This window comes from Nicotiana tabacum, chromosome 8 (assembly GCF_000715075.1).
Source record: "Nicotiana tabacum cultivar K326 chromosome 8, ASM71507v2, whole genome shotgun sequence".
Lineage (NCBI taxonomy): Eukaryota > Viridiplantae > Streptophyta > Magnoliopsida > Solanales > Solanaceae > Nicotiana > Nicotiana tabacum.
In genome coordinates, this window is record NC_134087.1 from 133337435 (window position 1) to 133357940 (window position 20506).

The window sequence follows — 20506 nt, forward strand, 5'->3', positions numbered from 1 at the left end:
CAACCATAAACTTTGTTAGTGTTAGAGCTTAACAGATTTGATCATAACACATAGAGGATGCAATGCACCTAGGCAGTTAACCGTTTCTACATGCTTTGCTTCAAACCACATGCGTCATCCCGGCTTGTTCATTCGTCTCTTTTAAAGTATTTTGCGAAACTCTGCGTTTTATTTTATTTACATTTTCTTTTCTTTATTTATTAAAAGCGGTCGAATCTTATGGGGATTGCCTACGTATCACGTCCCCGCGTGAATCAGACCAGGCGTAGTTCTGCCTCAAAGTAAAGACACATAGAAATTCTTCCGGAGTCACTTAATTTCATTATCAAAATTTGCTATTACACATTGCTTCAAACAAAATAGCAACAGTACAGACTCCACGGTTCTTTGACCCTATTTGATTGAAGGAAAAATGGAAAACAACATATGGGAAAACATCAAAGCTCAACTAAAACAAGACTCGACCAGAGGTTAATTTTCCAACTTAGGGACCCGCGAGGCATCGTTCGGCCTTTTCGCGGTTCTAGGTGCGAGATCCCTTTCGAGCTGCTCCAACTCGTGCATGGTCTGTTTGACATAACCCATCACTGCTGGGAGAACGGTAACACAGGTCATGTTTTCACACCGCCGACACCTTCTGATGATGGCATGGGCAATGGCCCTGATCTTGTCTCTGGTTTTTTTCTTCTCTATGAGTAGGTGTCTTATCTGATCACTGCACGTCTTGAATACCTGTGAGTCCTGTATATGCTGATCCCTCAGCTGCCGCACTTCTTCCTTCATTTGGGCCAACAAGTCGTAACAGTATCTACTCTCCGATTGGAAATCCCCGGCCTGCTTAACTGCTTTAAACTCAAGTGTAGCCATCTCCCTCTTTATTTTGGCCACAGTCTTCTCGTGGTCACGTTTCAATTGGTTCAAACATCGGCGATGCTTATCTACTCTTGTTCCCCACCGTGCCTTGAACTCTGTCATGACCTTTTCGGATTCTTCTAACCTGTCTCGCCATTCCGTGATCTCTCTTTTCAAACCCTTTATCAACCGCTGGTCTGATCGACTTCTGGGCTGCTCATCGAGAGACAATCTCAATTTCTGGACTTGGGCCTTAAGCTCTTCATTCTCTTGGATCAATCTATTCTTTTCGCTTCGATCCGCCGCGATTTGTACGCTGTTATCGAATTTCAGACTGTCCATTTGTAGCTTCAAATCGCCAATCTCTGCCCGATAACCCTTCTCTTTTGCTAACCAGTTCCATTGCCCTTGGGATGATTCTACGAAATCTTTGAGATGCGGCCTCTTAGCCGGTCTTTCGTAGGACAGGCTACCTCTAAACCAAGCGTGATATTCTGGGGCGACTTCCCCTTTTGCCGTATCAATCACACAAGTGTTTGCTGTCAGATGTTGGCATTCACTCCAGATTTGGCGAACTTCTTCTTCAGGGAAATGACCGTTCGGACTGATTTCAATCACTTGGGTACTTAAATCTTCATCTTTCGGTACCACTTGGTACCTCCCAAGTTGCCTCAAAACCCGATACGGTGCATAGGGTTGGATACTTTTCAGTCCCATCAACAGAAAGTGAGGCCGGGTTGCCGGCATGTATATGATTTCCTCGATAGGTGACCATCCGAGTGTCCATTGGATTTGGCTGGCAGTGAGAGTTCGGAGAAATGCGGTCCATGATGTGACTCCCTCAGGTAAATTGAGCCCTTTGATTCTCGTGTAGAATTCTCCAATACAAGTTTTCTCTGGCGAACCATAACCCAAAAGTGAGGAGCGATGGCATAAATGATCGGTCATCCACATTTGCAACAGTAGGTTACATCCTTCGAAAAAGTCGCCCCTGGCTCGACAAGCAGTGAGAGCCCGGAAAATGTCAGCCATAATCATAGGCGCCAGAGTACTTTTATCTTGGGTAAGCAAAGTATTGACGACCCCGGTTATCTTTAGATCAATGTTTCCATCTTTCCTAGGGAACACTATAAGACCCAGAAAGGCTGTCATAAAAGCCACTAGCCTGTGTTCGTCCCACTTTTGTCGGTTGCCTCTACTGCATAGTTTGAAATCCGGCTTATTGAACCTGCCCACGTGGCCGTATCTAGCATATATGAGGTGGAGGCTGCAGAATCCTTTGGCAAGATCTGGATGGTGGAATGTCCGAGGTATTTTTAGGAAATCCAGAAACCTGTGTACCGTGACAGCTCTAGGTGCAATCAAGTATTTGAACCTAAAAGGGGCTTCATCAATCCCGATGTACCCTGCTATTTCTTCCAACGTCAGGGTGAGCTCGAAGTCCGAAAAATGGAACACGTTGTGTGCGGAATCCCAACAAGTGACCAATGATCTGATGATATCACCCCGAGGCTGAACGTTTAGTAGGTCCGGGAGACCTTTCAGATATTTCCTTACTTTTTCTTGCCCTTCTTTGCCCAAGTCGTTCCACCATAACCGCAACTCAAACGGGATCTTGGTCATTACTGAAAAAGGTTCGTTTTGTACCGCGCTCATCCTGCACATTTATTAGGGTGATTATGCCAAGTGAATAAAAAATAAAACTTTATTTAGACGTATACTTTTTATAAAACTTTATGAAAAACCCTGCACATTTATTACTGTGCTCATCCTGCACATTTATTACTTTTTTTTTTGAAAATTAAGGGTCTAAAAACTTTCATGACTTTTGGCAAAACAAGTATTTTTTGCCACAAATAAAGACATATATTTATATTTATATATATATATGTAGAGATATATATATCAAAAATAAGACTCTTTTCCATCTTCATTTTTGTGACAGGACAAACTATATATATATATATATATATTTAAATTTTTTTATAAAAAGTATATAAAAGCAGAACGACGACCCCTTTTTTTCTCTTCTTTTCTATTTTTCCTTTGCATTTAATAAAACAAAACTAATAAGACATTTTCTTTTCATTTTCTCAAAATTTCGGCAGAGTTTTGACGGTATTTTGGCATTGGCCTTTTTTTCAAAAATAAACAATTAACTCCCTAACCGCTATTCCTTCCTTTTTTTTCTTTTTTTTTTCAATTTCACATTATTCAAACACTGGTCAGCATGCGGGCTCGAGACAAATAAATGCACGGAAAACAAATGGGATGCATTAGGATGGTCCTTTCATATCAGGTTGCTAGTCCTAAACGGACCCAACCCCTGTGTTGAGTCCCCTAAGTCATATGCAACATGATGCAAATAAGCGTTCCTACTAGGGATCCGGCATGAAGTCACGTTATTCTATGTTCAAAACCTGGGTCAGTGTTCTAGACAGTGTACCCGAGCGGACAACTCGAGCCGAGGAGGGGCAACTTACCGGGAACCAAAAGGCCGTCCGGCTTCGTAACTTATCCGTCCTCTTTCTTATTTCGGGTATTGACACTAACAGAATAGGGAGTCTTGACCAGCGAGCCTTTCCCCGGAGGAAAGAAGAGATGGGTTTCGGCACAGTTTATATACAGTTCAGATAATATCAAAGCGGTAAAAGTAACATTTAGCACATTAGGCTCAAACATGTGAACATCAGATATAACCAAATATAACAATTTATCTAAGCTCGAATTTCTAACCCTGAACCAGTGGTTCTGGGTCAGAGATATCCCCAGCGGAGTCGCCAGAGCTGTCACACCTCCTTTTTCTGCACCCGCGGGGCGCAAGGGAGTTTTTTCCAATTAAAGGACAATCGAAACGGGATTTGTTTATTTATTTCAGAGTCGCCACTTGGGAGATTTAGGGTGTCCCAAGTCACCAATTTTAATCCCGAATCGAGGAAAATAATGACTCTATATTACAGTCTGCGTACCAGAAATCCGGATAAGGAATTCTGTTAACCCGGGAGAAGGTGTTAGGCATTCCCGAGTTCCGTGGTTCTAGCACGGTCGCTCAACTGTCATATTCGGCTTGATTATCTGATTTTGTACAAGTGTGAACTTATGTGCAAAATTTAACTTTTAGACCGCTTTTGTCATTTTACTGTTATTTTATCAAGAATTGCAACATCGTGAAAACATATCTCGAACCACGTCACATCAATGCACCCATGGTTGTTGACATATTTCGACTCGGTTGAGATTTGGATTTGGGTCGCATAAATGCGCACCCGAATTAAGGAGAATAAATTATTAAGACGCGCCTAAAGCAACTAGCGTGTTGTTGTTTTGGGTAAGGCCGAAAAATTCGCTAAATGGCCTGTCCCGAATTATAAGTGTTGTAATGTATATACAGTTAGAGGGCCCCGCAGCTGTGTCTATTTTTATTTGACGAGGCTCGTCTCGTTCTACTTTTAAAAGGAATTCGCGACGTCATGGATATGCCTCTCGGATCACGTCACAATCAATATACCCGTGATTAGAAATACATTTCGAATCCGTCGAGATTGGGATTTGGGTCACATAAATGTGCACCCGAGTTTAAGAAGGTAAGGTTTATTAAAGCGTATCCTAAAGAGACTGACGTGTTGTTATTTTAGGAGGGTTGTGAGATTTGCTAAGCAACCCGTCCTGGAAACTAAATGCTTCAATAATATACATTTAACGAGGGCCCCGCACCTGCACGTTTTGTTTATTTTCATCGAGGCTCGTCTCGTCCTTATTTTAAAAGGATATCCTATAGCAACTATGTTTCTTGTGGTGTTTGTCTCTACTAATTGAAAACAGTAAATAGCCTTAATTGATTACATGCTTGCAAGCTTACTTATAACAGGATTTAAAATGCTTTTACAGAATAATAAAACGTGACTGCGCTTATGGACAACTAGTCGAAAATTATGGGCCCAAACCTAGCTCATGCGAGATGGCCAGACTTGGGCCCCTGTCTTTCCGATATGGGCCTAACTGATCTGTTTCGACTTGGGCTCGACCTTTATGGGGTTTATATTACAAATTTATGTTCTTTGTCTTAACAGGTAGTTTACTAGTTATATGAGACCATTAATCAGGAAAGGAAGAACTGAACCCCTTGTGTACAGTTTTCATGTTTGGCATACGTTACAGCATATATGGCAAAGTAAACTAAATCTGAGATGCAAACTAATTCATTGAGACCACCTTTATCTAATAACATACATATACAATTATCATTCGATACCCTACATTGACATCTACTATGCTTGCAAGCTAACTTCAGTATCCTAAAATATGAGCTATTAGACATTACTTGACATTCAACACAACAGTACATATATATAAACAACATCTGCAGATCTTCTCTTTATACTCATTGCTCAAACTTTCGAGTTACATTGGTAGTGTAATTGTGTACCTGGTATGGAGGACAAAGAAGAAAGGAATGATCAGCTGGGCAGTATGCAGTAAATACAGCAACAACAGGTACACAACAACAACACAGCAACAAAATCAACCAACAAAGATGAAGCTCCCGAGTTGTCGAGCAACAAACAACAATCCCAGAAACAGAGTATGAACCAGCAGAGACAGCAGAGTATTCAATGTAAACACCCCAGCAATTCAACAACCACAAGCAGCTCCAACATGCAACCAACAGTAATTGGCCAAGACAGCTAAACCAACATAAACTCTTATGTAATTTTCAGACAGTGTTTGGTTACAATATTCTGAGACTTTATGTTTCTTGTTTTTTCTTTTCTGAAGACTAAGAAATGTCCAGCCCTTTTTAAGTTTTCGAATGGCCTATTTATAAGCCAAAGTGACCAAGTGCAGCTAAGCTGCCCTCATCTGCAACTTGCAGTCTGCCCATATCCCTTAAACCCATGCCTAAGCATATTTTGTGCCAGCCATTGGTTCCCCACGCCTGGTTTTGTTTAATCAAGAGTGATGGGCTCATTTTATTATTCATTTTAAGCCCCCATACCCTTGTGTCTTGTTCCCCATTAGTATTAGTTTAATCTTAATTAGTATCCTACTTGTCAGCTTCATTTAAACTAACCTTTTCTGCCCTTTTCAAACCCCAGGTTACCCCGTTTAACCTTGATTATTACTGCCCTGCCTATTGCAGCATCAGGGCACTTTGGGGCTTTGATTATTCGATTTCAGAACTGCCCCAGCCTGGCCCTTTTTAATTGTTTACAATGTAGTCACAAACTAATATTCATAGGTAATGCCCAACATTCAAATCACAATACAGGTCCATTCAGAATATTTGAACATTCAGTCGTAGGAAACTAATCGACGACATTTATCAGGTCGACTACACTAATTATAACAGGTAATAATCAGTCGCTCATATAAACAATACGTTCAGGGACCTAAAGGGCATCAAACAACTTTTGTTCAATTACTGGGGGTGCCTATATGAATTAACTCATTTGACGACTAATCTAATTGACGCACATGTATGTCACAGAGTACATTTAGAACACAGACAGAAAACCAACTGACCAACTAAGAGGCCTTTGACAGAGATGGAAGAAATTCGAATGAAAATAATCAAACAAACACAAAGAAGCATGCTGACAACTTAATTAGAACCAAACAAAGAGAAAAAGAAACTTATTGAAAAAGTTTGAAATCAAAACGGACCCAAATCAAACTCAACTTCGAACTCTTGAGGCCGAACAAACTTTAATCAGGGTGTTCTCACATGAGAACACCTTGATTAAGGTCTATTAGACCTCAAACCCTTGTCCAGACCGGCCGGATTCCCCAGGTGCATGTGTTATAAGGTCTGGATTTCCAGATCTGATTTTTAGGGAGTTGTGGGTAGATTTGGACCAAACCAAGCTTGGTTTGGTCACGAGGAAGGTCAGGGGAGTGTCTGATACAAAGATGGTGAGGTTTGGTGTAGATCGAGTTTTGTCTCGAATCTTCAAATCCAGATTCGAGACGATAGGAGATGATTCGAGGTTCGTGGTTAGCGGATTCGTGTTCAGGGGAGTGAGGGGGTCTTAGGGTGTTCAGGAGGTGGCCACCGGCGTTCATGCCGCCGGGTTTTGGTGGAAGGGAAACCAGGGCGGCTTGCTAGGGTTTGGGGTTTCAGCTTGGGGAAGGAGACGAGTGAGGGGTGGGGTTCGGATAGGGGGCGTGGGGTGAAGGGTTGAGTTTATATATGGGGAAGGGATTGGATCTGAGCCGTTAGATCAGATGATCTCAACGGCTTGGATCTGATGCTGAGAAATGAGACGGGGTCGTTTGGTTTAAGTGAGGGGTTGGATCGGATTGGTTCCTGGGTCGGGTTTTGAAACGGGTTACTGATAGAGGTCCTGAGCCGTTGGATTGGCCTGGATGGATGGCTCAGATCGAACGCCCTCATACGACGTCGTTTGAATTGCTGCTTAGGCAGCCGGTTTTGGACTGGATCAGTGCTGGTTGGGCCTGTTTTCGTTTCATTTCTTTTGGGCCCAACCGATTTCCTTCCCTCTTTGTTTTCTAATTTCATTTTTCTTTTAAAACAAAACAAAATAAAAATAAAAATAACAAAAATAAATAAAATAACGAAATTAAAACTAAACAACAATGCAACATTTTAACACAATTATCACAAAATATTTAAGTAAGTGAACTAAAAGCCTAGAACGAACGATGCGCATATACATATATATTTTTTTGAATTTTCTTTTAACGACAGGCATTTTTGTATTTTTGTTTGATAATGTCTAGATGCAAAATGGACAGACCTACAAACGACTAATAACACATGTCACGAAAAGGGAAAAAAAATTGTACAGCGAAGCCATTTGTTACTATTTTTCTTTTGTTTTCCTTTGGGAGTGATTGCTCGTGAAGCAAAAATCACGTGCTTACAGCTGCCCCTCTTTGCACGAAGACACGAAGGGTTTTCGCGCAAAGATAAAGCGAGTGATTTTGCCCGTCCGAATACTCCGTGTGAAGCATTTTTTGAAAAAGATTTGACCGAACCTTTGCTTCAGAGTGGACAGCTGGGGCCGAAGAGGGGGCAACGTACCGGGAGCACTAAAGTCTACCCGGCCTTGTTGCTGGACCAGCCTCGATCTATATGGTATAATTTCTACAGAAAAAGCGGGCTACGCGAACGTGTACACCATTTTCAGAAGACTCATAGGGGTGGCTTAAGAAGACATTTAGATACAGCTGAAGTAATATCAAAGCGGTAAATGACAATTAGCACATTAAGTCCACAAAATACAGTAATATTAACAATAAAGTCAAATAAAAATCGCATTAACAAGCTCAAATTCTTGAACCCTGAACTGGAAGTTCTGGGTCGAGATCCCCAGCAGAGTCGCCAGAGCTGTCACACCTCCTTTTTTTACCCGCTCGAAGAAAGATATAAGGGAGTTTTTCCAATTTAAGTGACATTATCTAAATGAGATTATTTTAATTAATCAGAGTCGCCACTTGGAATTTATTTGGTGTCCCAAGTCACCGGTTTATTTTAAATCCCAAATCGAGGAAATTTTGACTTTTCTTTTCGAAGTCTACGAACCAGAAATTCTAAGTAAGGAATTCTGTTAACCCGGGAGAAGGTGTTAGGCATTCCCGGGTTCCGTGGTTCTAGCACGGTCACTTAGCAATTTATACTTGGCTTAAATTGTTTAACTACTCATTTTTAGGACCTATGTGCATTTTCAACAATTAAACCGCTTTTAAATCACTTGATTTATTCGTAATTAAAGAATTGAGTTACGCGTACGTATACTCTTTTCCTTTGGCGCGTCAAAAATCATGTCACGCGAACGTGTCCACAATTAATAACGCTTTATTTATTTTATTAAGAAAAGTTTGGTTGAAGTTGCACGAACGCATCCCTCGAGTCTTTTAAAAGTTAAAATTTGCAATTATATTACGCGAACGTATATATAATTGCAATACTAATCTAAATTGGGCCTAAAGCAAATTAGGGGATTCATGAGTTAATTTCTCACGTTATTGATGAACAAAAAGGGAAAGAAAATGGGCCTCTACTTAGGCCCAAGCAACAATTAATGTGTTCAATTTTGGCAATGTGCTTTATACAAAATCCAGAAAAAGAAAAAAAAATGAATCATACAAAATTACACACGGCTTCGAACCATGTTCATTTGTGCGTGAAAATCACATTTTTATGAATGCACATAAGTCCAGATTCTTTGGGAAGCAATTACATGTGCTGAATTTCTTTGGGATGCATTTTACTGAACTCCGTGTAACACTGTTACATTTAATACTCAGTTGAAAAACGAATACGGAATGCTAATAACATCAGCACCTTACTGATAAACACGACACATCATGGTTCACATATTATTTTGCAGAACCTATTCAAGATAGTGAGATACACATTTTTCACTTGTTCTAAGATACAAGTACCAAAAATAAGAAAATATATATTGCCTTAAGGCAAAAGACATGCAATATCTAATACTCTACTTAGTTAACTAATCATACTTTACCAACTTGATTCAATTGGTTTTGGAGAAATATTAGCCAACTAATCCATACATGAACGTCTTCTACATATAAAAAATTTGAGCCATTTTCTTAGGAAAACAAAACCAAAAGTAAGATTTAATCAAATATTATGCAAAATATTGCTGCTAAATAGATTTAATCAAATATTATGCAAAATATTGCTGCTAAACTTAAAGGATACACGAACTAAGCTAACCTTCACAAAATTAGGAGAAAAGTGAGGGGAGAAATAGAACACAAAAGTCAATCTTCTTGCTACTAATTAAGGAAAAACTCCCTACCTTTCTATATTTCCCTTTTTTAAACATAAATATACTGCAAATTAACCAAAACTTCTCAACAGTTCCAGGTTATTGCCTAAACCCAGTAGTGATTATCAACATCTCGGATAAGAAGGATGCAGCGGAACAAATACATGAAAGTTTTTAAACATGTAACATATGAATGGAGAAGAAGTGATTAACCCAACTCAAAACATACACACAGATTCTGCCATGCCTTGATAAGGAGAGTAAAACAATATAAACCCCTCATCAAGATTCAACAGCTCCAACACTCTACTTTTATATAAGGCTTCATCTTATTTTTTTAGCAAATCACATGCTGATTTTAACGAACCATATGAACGATTTAAATGCGTCAAGTGTGCATGTGTGCAATCAGCAAAAGAAATAGGCTACTACAGTGATTCTTAGCAGGCAAATCCATAGTAGATTTTTAGCCTTAAACTAGCCAAAAATCACATCCATTCACGTTTAAAACAGAGCAAACAACCATTTTACACTTTTTCATCAAATGACTCAAAAGAAGAGCCAACACTTCATTTTAAAACAGAAAAAAGAAACATAGAAATGAGATGTGTACCTAAATTCGTAAACGAAATCGAAACTTTGCCAAATAAAGGCTAAGGAGGAAACCAGCAATGACGAACTCAGCAAAACCAACAGCAGAAGAATAGCCGAAGATAGCTTCAAGACCCCAATGTTTTTTCTAAAAAATGTCAACAGTCGAGAATCTCAGCAAAGAAATGAACTCGAATCCAAAATGAACTCAAACTATTTTTTGGTATGTGTTTTGGAATGAAAAGGAGCAGATTGAAGAAAAAGGGCTCGAAGAAAGAGTGACGACTAAAAATCCTAGAAATTTTCGGCTAAGTTGTGAAGATTTTTTCCGATTTTTTCCTCCTAATTTCTCTCTCTAATTAGCACAGAATACTTACCTCCAATATATAGCCCTCAAAACTTTCGAAAACTCTGCCCAAAAAAATCCGAAAATCCCTCAAGTTTTTGAACAATTTTGGGACAAATGGAGGGCGTGGATTGATTCACATCTATCTACGACTCCCATTCGTCCAACAATTGTCCTTTTGTACAAAAATTCGCTGTTTTGAGGGAATAATCGTACTCCTCTCTGACAAATCCGTTGGGAAATAGAGGTGACGTGGAGAGAGGGACCATTTTGAGTGAGCTCTCTCGAAACTCAAGCAAGTTAAAGCCAAGCTCAGTGAAGAAGAAGCACAGTAGCGCCGCTTCTCTGATTTTTCTTAGGGTTAGGGGATTTGGGGGAAATATTATAAGGAGGGTTTTATATTAAGAAGAACGGGGCGGGTCGATTAATGGGTCAATCTGATTTCTTGGACTGGGTCGAACCGGTGGGGAAAGGGTTCTTTGGGCTGAAGGTGTTAATGTTTGGGGCTGGTTTAAGGGAAAATATTTGGGCCGAATTTGTGGATGGCCTAATTTCATCAAATGAACTCTTCTTCCAATTCTGCTTAATTATAATTAACTTTTCTTTTCCCCCTTTTTTAATTAAAAATCCTATTGATTAAATATCCTAAATTATCTAAAAATGTGAAATTGAAGTAATTAATTAATTATAAAAATTATAAACATTACTTAAATCTATATTAAAAGTGGAAAATCAATAAATTAAAAATAAAAGACAAAAATGTAAAATGAGCTATTTTTGTGATTTTCAAATTTTATAAAACAAATAATTACTGATTAATTCTAAAAGTGTAAAAACAAATCCTAAATGCAATGCATGATATTTTTAGTAATTTTCATGATTTAAATAAAAATTAAACGAGCAAGAAAAATGTAAACAATTAATAAAAATCTACAAAAAATCCTAAAAATGACAAATAATTAATAAAAAAAATCTATTTTCTTATATTTTGTAGGAGTATTTCATGTACGGCAAAAATCATGTGCTCACATCTTCGAGATGAAAAACACTTACCTCAGTTTCTTCATCAGATTCTCCAATGGCCAAAAGTGTTCGTTCATCATCATCATCATCATCTGAGCTTTCTCCCCAAACAGCAACCATAGCCTTGGTTTGATACTTTGTTGTTGCTTTTCTTGGGTTGAACATGTTCCTTCTTCCTGTTCCTTCGTTCAGCTCTTTCCTTCTTCCATTCAATTTCCAAGAAAGGACAATTTTTGATCATGTGATCAGTCTTTATACACTTGTAGCAGCCATCATTGGCTTGCTTCTCAGGAGCTTTTGCCTTGCTATAGCTTCCACTTCTTGAAGAACCCTTTCTTTTCCTTAGGTACTTCTTGAAGTCTATGGTGATCATAGCCATTTCATCACTGAGTGCCAAGTTCCTTTCCTTCTTCGGTACATCCATTTTCATGGTTTGTTTCCTAAGTTCATAAGCAGTGAGATTCCCAATCAATTCATCTAGTGGGAGAGTGGCAAAATTCTTTGATTCCTGAATGGAGGTGATCTTGCTCTCCCAAGTGATAGGCATGACCCTAGTGAGTATTTTTTGACTCTTTCTTCTTTAGGGATAATCGTTCCAAGAGATTTTAGTTCATTTGTCAATGTAGTGAACCTTGTGTACATCTCTTGAATGGTTTCTCCATCCTTCATAATAAAGTTCTCATATTGAGAGTACATTAGAGTTCCTCTCGATCTTTTTACCGAGTTGTTCCTTCATGGGCCACTTGCAGTGTGTCCCAAAATTTCTTAGCAGTGGAACAACCTTAGATTCTGTTATACTCATCTGGACCAAGCCCACAAACAAGCCACTTCTTGGCTTTAGCATTATTCTCCTACTTCTTTAAGTCCTCCACAGTACCGCTCTTGTCTTTGACACATCTACTCCTTCAGCATTTTTCTTTTATGTAGCCAGTAGACCATCAGTGACAATGTACCATATCTCATAGTCCTCTCCTTTGAATGTGATCTCTTATTCTATTCTTCCATCAAGAGTAGTACTGACTATTAAAGAGTGGTGGCCTAGTAGTGGATTGCCCTTCACAATTTTCAGGTGGTGCACTCATCTTGATCTTCTCCTAATGTGTTAGCCTCTTCAAGGATAATCTACTTTGATACCAATTATTGTTTTATACTTCAATACCACACCGGGGAAGGGGAAGGGTGATTTGTGTAGTGTCTAATTTTTCGCGTGCACAAATTATAGAAAAACATGATTCTTCTATGTGTTCCTTATGCTACTATTGCGGAATAATAAATGCAGAAAGTAAGAACACAAGTATTTTTATGTAGAAAATACCTGCTCAAAAGGTGAAAAAACCACGACCTACTACCCAATACGATTTTTTCCAACTTTTCACTAAATCTCTAAGTCAAAACAATGTTTACAAAAATCTTGTAAACCTAAGGATTACCTCTAATCCTTTGTGGCAACCAGCCTCAAGCTGTTGCAACAACTTCAAGTTAATTCTAACTCGAATACTACACTTAAAGTACCTAGTACACTTGCTTCTAGATAAAGCTGAAAGATCCAACTCAAAAGCCCTACTGCAATTGAACTAGAATGAAAGAAAGACAATTGGAACTGGTTTATCTATCTGGTTCACGTAACTTCAGGTTCGCATACTTGAATTATACAGGAATTTCTTGAAAATGCCTTGCTATTTTGCTCTCAACTCTCGTTTAACTTTAGCGTTTATGCTTATCTGTAAAATAAGAACATCTTGAAATATATAAAGTTAGTAGAATATGATTAACTAGAGTTCTAATGCTATACTCTTCCTTGGTGAAAGAGTTCTAGTTATCTTCAACTTCTAACTCTTCCCTTATATAAGATAGAGTTCTCTTTGAGTAAGGAGTCCTGCTCCTTATTAATTGTGCAACCTTTTCGTTTAGAAGATATTAGATATAACCACTTAATCTTATCTCTTTCACGTGCATGTCTCGTGCTAGAATCTGCCCATATCTATGTACACTGTGTATGGACCTGGTTTATGCTTGAGTTCCTTTATCGATCATCAAAATAAACTTACTTAGGCCAACAGACCTACTATGTTGTATGGGCTGAGTGTTGGCCAGTCAAGAACTCCCATGTTTAGAGGATGAAAGTAGTAGAAATGAGGATGCTGAGATGGATGTGTGAGCATACCAGGAGAGATAAGATTAGGAACGAAGTTATTCAGGACAAAGTGGGAGTGCCCCCGTGGAGGACAAGATGCGGGAGTTGAGACTGAGATGGTTCGGGCATGTCCATAGGAGGAATACGGATGTTCCTGTTAGGAGGTGTGAGAGGCTAGCCATGGCATGGCTGAGAAAGGGTAGAGGTAGGTCGAAGAAGTATTCGAAAATGTTATTAGGCAGGACATGGTACTACTTCAGCTCACTGAGGATATGACCCAGGATAGAAGAGTGTGGAGGTCGAGGATTAGGGTAGAAGGCTAGTAGGTAATCGAGAGTTCCCCGTTCTTTTCTAGTAGTATTAGTAGCACTCTTGTTGTTTTCATATTCTTTGACCTCTAGTATTTGCCTATTGTTTCGTTCGCTTCGTATTTCTTATTTTCCAGTTTGTTTCTATTTGATGCTAGTTTTTCTTTTACTTGTTATTTTTGTTATTGTTGTTGTTGTTGTTGTTGTTGTGTTTGTTTCCCTTTTTCTTATCGTCCTTTGTCTCCCTATTCTTTCTTTCTTCTTCCCTTCTCTCTCTTTTTACCTTTTCTTAAACCGAGGGTCTATCGGAAACAACCTCTCTACCTCGCCAGGTAGGGGTAAGATCGGCGTACACACTGCTCTCCCCAGACCCCATTTGTGGGATTATACTAGGTATGTTGTTGTTGTTGTTATTTTCCAAGTGAGACATCTAAGCAGGACTTGGGCGATGACATGGTTAATATACGATCCTAGATAACCCGGGCAGAGCAAAGAATATTGAGGATGACCCGAATTATCTAGAGGACAATTGACTCACTCCAAGTCCAAGAACATCCAAGGGATACACGCTAAAATGTTGCATGATCTTCAACAATTGACTAGAAAATGTTTAGAGAGTCACTTTGAGGATTCATGCAAAGAATACATGTTTGGAGTTTTGAGAATTGATTAGAAGATATTTAGAGAGTCACTTTGAGGATTCATGCAAGGAATACCATGTTTGGAGTTTTGAGAATTGATTAGAAGATATTTAGAGAGTCACTTTGAGGATTCATGCAAGGAATACCATGTTTGGAGTCTTGAAAATTAAAGTATCAAGACCCCATCCCAACCCGTGTGACATGGTTTCACCAACCATTGGCTACGGTTCAAGAGGGCCTTGAAGAGCTAAAGAAAATAAGCTTTTGAAATTCGACACGGTTCAACTGTGTGGCACGGGTGGGGTTACAGTTTGGTCTCGCAAGTTGTTTTGAAAAATTAATTTTGGAACTTTTTCCTATTTTATTACCCATAGAGAATTTATAATAGAATAGGGTTATTTCATTAGCCACTTAGCATATTTTGACTTAAGAAAACTCTTGAGAGAGATTTGGAACCTCTAGGTTCGAGTTCGACTTTGGATTACCTGTTTTAACGGATTGAATTCTTGAGGGCAATCTTCTTCTCCTTCCTTTATATCTAGGGTTTCTACTTTATTATTCTTCGGAGACGATTGCATAATTTTTGATTTTTGTTTGAGACATTCACTTGGGTTCTAGATTCCTTCTCTATTTATTATTTAAACTACTTTCGATTATCTTAAATTCTTAATCAAATATATCATTAGTTTGCTTCAATTATTGTTGTTTTTCAGTTTTTGTTTATCCCGAATTGTATCATTAATCGGCAAATCATTGCAAAGACATTAACTAGACGTAGGCCGTCAGGTCCATGGATAAAATTGTACTTGTCCACGCATATGCATTTCAGCACGTACTCATAACAGGGATCTTTACATAAGATGCATTATTTTTTTTCTAGCCGGTATACATAAATTATACATTTATTATATACGGTTATTCACATATTTATACATAAATCATACATTTTTTATACATCTATCATGTTGTATTTAATTTAAGTGGTTGAGTGAACAGTTATTTGATCTTCTTAGATTACATGAGTCAAAGAATCTATTTTCCGTGTGAGATTCACATTGTGAAAATTCTACCAACTTAATCCAAAACGGATAAAATCACATCTTGTTAATAGTATATTTGAAACGACTAACAAAACAGGTAGAAGTGTTTATAAGAAAGGAAGGAAAACAACACATATAGAAGAATATTTTGTTTACAAATAAATTCAACGTCTGTTCTTTTTGTTGAAAGGTTACACTTCAATTCTCAAATTCCCATTAATTACACGAAGCCTATGGAGGTGTTGTTCCCTTCTGCATGCATGATATGATCAAGCTGGATGATGAGTATTGTGGTGGTGTGTGGAGCGAGTTGAAGAGTTAGACGATGATCGAACATTCAACAGGTTTCTTGGTAGTACATTTCTAAAACTCTTCTTTCTTATTTCCTTCTTCTCCTCCTTGACCACACACTCCTGTAGGAAATTTATAAATATGGGGAAGTGAGAGCTAGAAAAGAAATAAAACAGTGGTGAATGCATGCATGTTCAGTTTGATGGCAGTTAATCTTTTGGTTTATAAGCCAACAATAGAGTAATATATATTATATTTAAGGTTATATAGGAACGTTATAAGTTTAAACTAATAACCAAATATTAATAGGAGAATCTTAGTAGCTCAACCTGAACTTTTATTTTCTTGGTATAGGTTTGATTCCGGCCCCACCTTGCAATTCCTTCCCCTATTTCTCCTACCCCCAATTTTCTCATTTCTAAAACAATGAATATTAGTATAACTCAATTATGACTGTACATAGAATTTGGAAGCCAACTGATTTTGAATAAACGGACAATTGCTACCACTTCTAATAGCAAAATTAACATGTCTATCACAATTATTAAGGCACGCAGGTGGAGAATGATGAAAATGTTTTACATATTTTGGAAATGAATAGAATTGGCAAAGGTATCCACAAGCAATATTCTTATATTGATGAACGAAAAATTACATCTATTCTCTTTTTAATATAAGCTATGAATTTCTTCTTTTAATTAATTAAAATGTAGCTTTTTTCTAAACGAAAAAGAAATGAGGCAAAAGAAGGTAACAGATCTCAATTTTTCGTAAGCCCATGATGGCCAATGTATTAATGCGAAGGAAATTAAGGAAAGATAAAATGTCAACCCCTTTATAGTTGAACAGAGATAATTGTAATTTGAAATCATATGTGCCTACCTTTGTTGATGATATGGTAGCTGCAACTGGGGTTATGTCCTTCAGGCCAACCTTGTTATTACCTGCCGCAACTAGTACTTAATCATTATTAACATAGAAAAGATAAATAAGAAAAACTTAAAATTTGTCCGTCTACTTAATTCCAATCCTGGAGAGACAGTGGTGACATACACCCAATGTAAAGCTAATTAATTTATGATTACACATACCGTCATTCTTGTTGTTTTCAACATCCGTATCGGTGAAATAAACCCTAAAACTTGGTGAACCAGGGTAAACATCACCATCTTCCTCGTCAACACGAAGCTTATTAATGGCCCTTAGGTCATCGTCATTATTATCATCCTTCTCTCCTCCATTTTCATGCACTCCTCCTCCTTCATTATTGTTTTCCTCTTCTTGAACAATTGCCATTATTTTGGCAACCCTTTTTTCATTAGACCCCTCAGAGGTGACACAACTCATATTGTCATCACATTTTGGAGAAGATATTGAATGACTATTAATATTTGCATGATCTTCATCTGGTATTTCATGCATCAACAACAATGGTTCTTTCTTTGAAGGGGTGCATTCTTTGTGCCTCCTTCTATTAGGGAAATTGGGAAGGATCCTGTTAGGTGTGGCGACGCCATTGGCATCTATCTTGGAAACGCCACAACCCATTCTAAGAATTCTGTAAAAGGGCATTTCTCAATTCCTTTCACAAGGAATTGGGAAGGCAGGCTCAAAACGAATGAAAGGAAAATTTAATAAAAGGTGAGAGAACAAAAAATAACTTATCCCCGTCCGTGCGTTGATTACACCAACCAACAAATGCGTAACATGTGTATTTTTTTCACATTAGCTTTTATCAATTAAATATTTAAGAGAACTTCTTCAGATATTAAAAGAAAATTTCACAATGAACGTTCAGGATAAAGAAAAGAAATTAATTAAACTTAAACTAATGAAATGAAAGTCAAATTAAATCATAACTCGTTATAGAGGTGGCTGCTTTAATTGCTTAACATTAGTCCTAGATTTCAATAATTAACTCACTCGAAGATTTGTACTGTTTGAAGATGAGGTGTTACTACTACTACTACTTTATAAAGAGGCATTCCACGAAATACTGAACAAGGTGAGGTTAATACATGAATTAGGTACTTCAAGAAATGTTGAGGAAATGATTTTCTACACTAATTACTATAAGAATTTTATTCGTAAAAGAAGGATAATCGGCTTTTCCTAAATTTTTTCTTCCTATTTCAAGTCATTTGTGTCCATACTTAAATCAATTTCTAAGGAAGATGGAAAGGAGACCAGTTACGTTGAAGTTGCAGTCTTTCCTTCGTTTGTATTCCCGTCTTTCTTGTGAGGTTAACAGAGAGGAAGAATCCCTTGTTATCATTTTGAACCAACAACAACAACAACAAACCCATCTAATCCCACAAGTGAGGTTTGGGAAAGGTAGTGTGTACGCAAACCTTACCCCTACCTTCAAGAAGGCAAATAGGTTGTTTTCGGAAGAGACCCTCGGGTTAAAGTTATCATTTTGAACCATTTGAAATAATTTTGTTTAGTAAACCAATATATGGTTTCAGCTGAAGACCTCTCTTGGATTGTAAATTAATCTTCAAATTGAAAAGCAATCAACTGATCATATGGTGAAAGGTGAGGATGCTCAAGTGAGCTAACCTTCAATATATATAGAGAGAGGTTACTCAAGAAGGAGGTGGCTATAGTTTACCCGAAATTTTGTATAAACGGCTCTGGCGGTGGAATTCCAAATATGGGACAATGTATTTCCATATGCTAGAAGCGATATCGTAGCTACGCTATTTATGAACAAGATGGAGGGGGTTATAGTTTTCCCAAATATTCATTTCGATAAGTTTTTGTAATGACCCGACTGATAGTGTTGAGCATTTGCATTCCGTTCAGTTGTTTGAAGTCTTGAGTAGCTTCATATGATGTATTATGACTTGTGCGAATTATCGTTTTTGGTTTTCAGGTGCCTCAGAGTGGATTTGGAGGAATAAATCTCATGTTAGAACCTTTAAGTTGGAAGAGTTGACCAAGTTTGACTTTTGTATATTTGGCTTCTGATTGGAATTTTGATGGTTCTGGAAGGTCTGGATGGTGATTTTGGACTTTGGCGTATGCTCGAAATTTTATTTGGATGTTTCTAGAAGGTTTCAATACTTTTTTGGTGATAGTTGAAAATTTGAAGGTTTGGAATGTTCAAAAGTTTGATCAGGAGTTGACTTCGATATTATCAAGTTCGGATTATGGTTCTGGGAGTTGGAATAGGTTTGTTATGTTATTTAAAACTTGTGTACAAAATTTGAGGTCATTCCGAGTTGATTTGATATTGTTCGGCACAAGTTGGAAGTTGAAAGTTGAAAGTTCAAAGGTTCATTAAGTTTGATTTGAGGTGCGATTCGTGTTTTTGATATTGTTATGTGTGATTGGAGGCCTCTTGTAGGTCCGTGTTATGTTTTGGGACTTTTTGATATGCTCGGACAGGGTCCCGGGGGGCTTGGGTGAGTTTCGGTTGGGTTTCAGACCATTTTGGGCCATGTTGTTTTTGCTGGTTTCTGGTATTACCTGTTGCTTACAGTGTTATTCGCGATAGCGAAGATCCAACCGTGATCGCGAAGTGTGTTTTATGGTATGTTGTGAATTTGTTCTTCACTGACGCGATATATGGAATGCGTTCGTGAAAGATAATCTGATTGTATTCTGCGTTCGCACTGAAGTGTCGCGTTCGCATAGAGTTGAGTTGAGGAGCGGGGAGCTGAAGGAAATGTCTTCATGTTCGCGAAGTAGTAGCCGCATTCACGAAGGTCTGGATCTGTTGTGCATCGCGTTCGCAAGGTCTATGCCGCGAACGCATAGAGTCTTTTTGTGGCGGTGAGATTTTGTTCATTCGATGGTCTTCCTGAGTTCGTAAAGGATTTGCTGGAGCAGTGTTATAAAGTACTCTATTTCGAAGATTTCGGATATTTTATCATATTTTGAGCTATGGAACTCAGATTTGGGAGATTCTGGAGGCGATTTTCACCACATGGATTGGGTTAAGTATTTTCTACTCGGTTTTGATTATATTCCGTGATTTCATCTTTGTTTTGGTATTTAATTGATGATTTCAAAAGAGAAATTTGGTGGGAGGGGGGTGTCTAAACTTTCCTAAAGTGAATTTTTGAGTTTTGAATATCGATTCGGAATGGGAATTGAGTGCAATTAGTATGGTTGAACTCGTAATTGATTGACTTATCGAATTTTGTGAGTTTTGTCGGGTTCCGAGGTGCGAGCCTAGGTTTGACTTTTTAGTTGACTTTGAGTAAATGTGTAAAGATTCGATCTTTATTGATTGGGTTTGCTTCCTATGGCATTATTTGATGATTTTGAGTTGCTTTTGGCTAGTTTCCGACCGTTCGAAGGATGCTTTGAGCGGGATGACACTTCTAGTGTATCGATTTGGCTTGATTGAGGTAAGTGTCTTGCCTAACTTTGTTAGGAGAATTTTTCCTATTAATTGACCTTGTTTTCTACATGCAGGAGTGATGCATATATGAGGTGACGAGCGTATATGCATGTGGCAGGGTTAATCATGCTCGAGGGTAAATTATACGATTAATTATTCCTTGT

At 38.1% G+C, this 20506-nt stretch overlaps 1 protein-coding gene across 2 annotated transcripts; it reads right to left on the reverse strand.

Moving 5' to 3' along the window:
- Nucleotides 1–15748: 15748 nt before the first annotated feature.
- LOC107823582 (uncharacterized) lies at nt 15749–17591 on the reverse strand. Of its 2 annotated transcripts, none has more exons than XM_016650271.2 (3): nt 17080–17591; nt 16871–16932; nt 15749–16110 (listed from the first exon to the last, which is right to left on the reverse strand). In XM_016650271.2, the coding sequence occupies exons 1-3, from the start codon at nt 17558–17560 to the stop codon at nt 15967–15969; spliced, it is 687 nt and encodes a 228-aa protein (XP_016505757.1). In that variant the 5' UTR covers nt 17561–17591; the 3' UTR covers nt 15749–15966. The 2 variants fall into 2 exon arrangements, with proteins under 2 accessions (XP_016505757.1, XP_016505756.1); XM_016650270.2 differs by having other exon boundaries at nt 16871–16941.
- Between the last annotated feature and the right edge of the window lie 2915 nt (nt 17592–20506).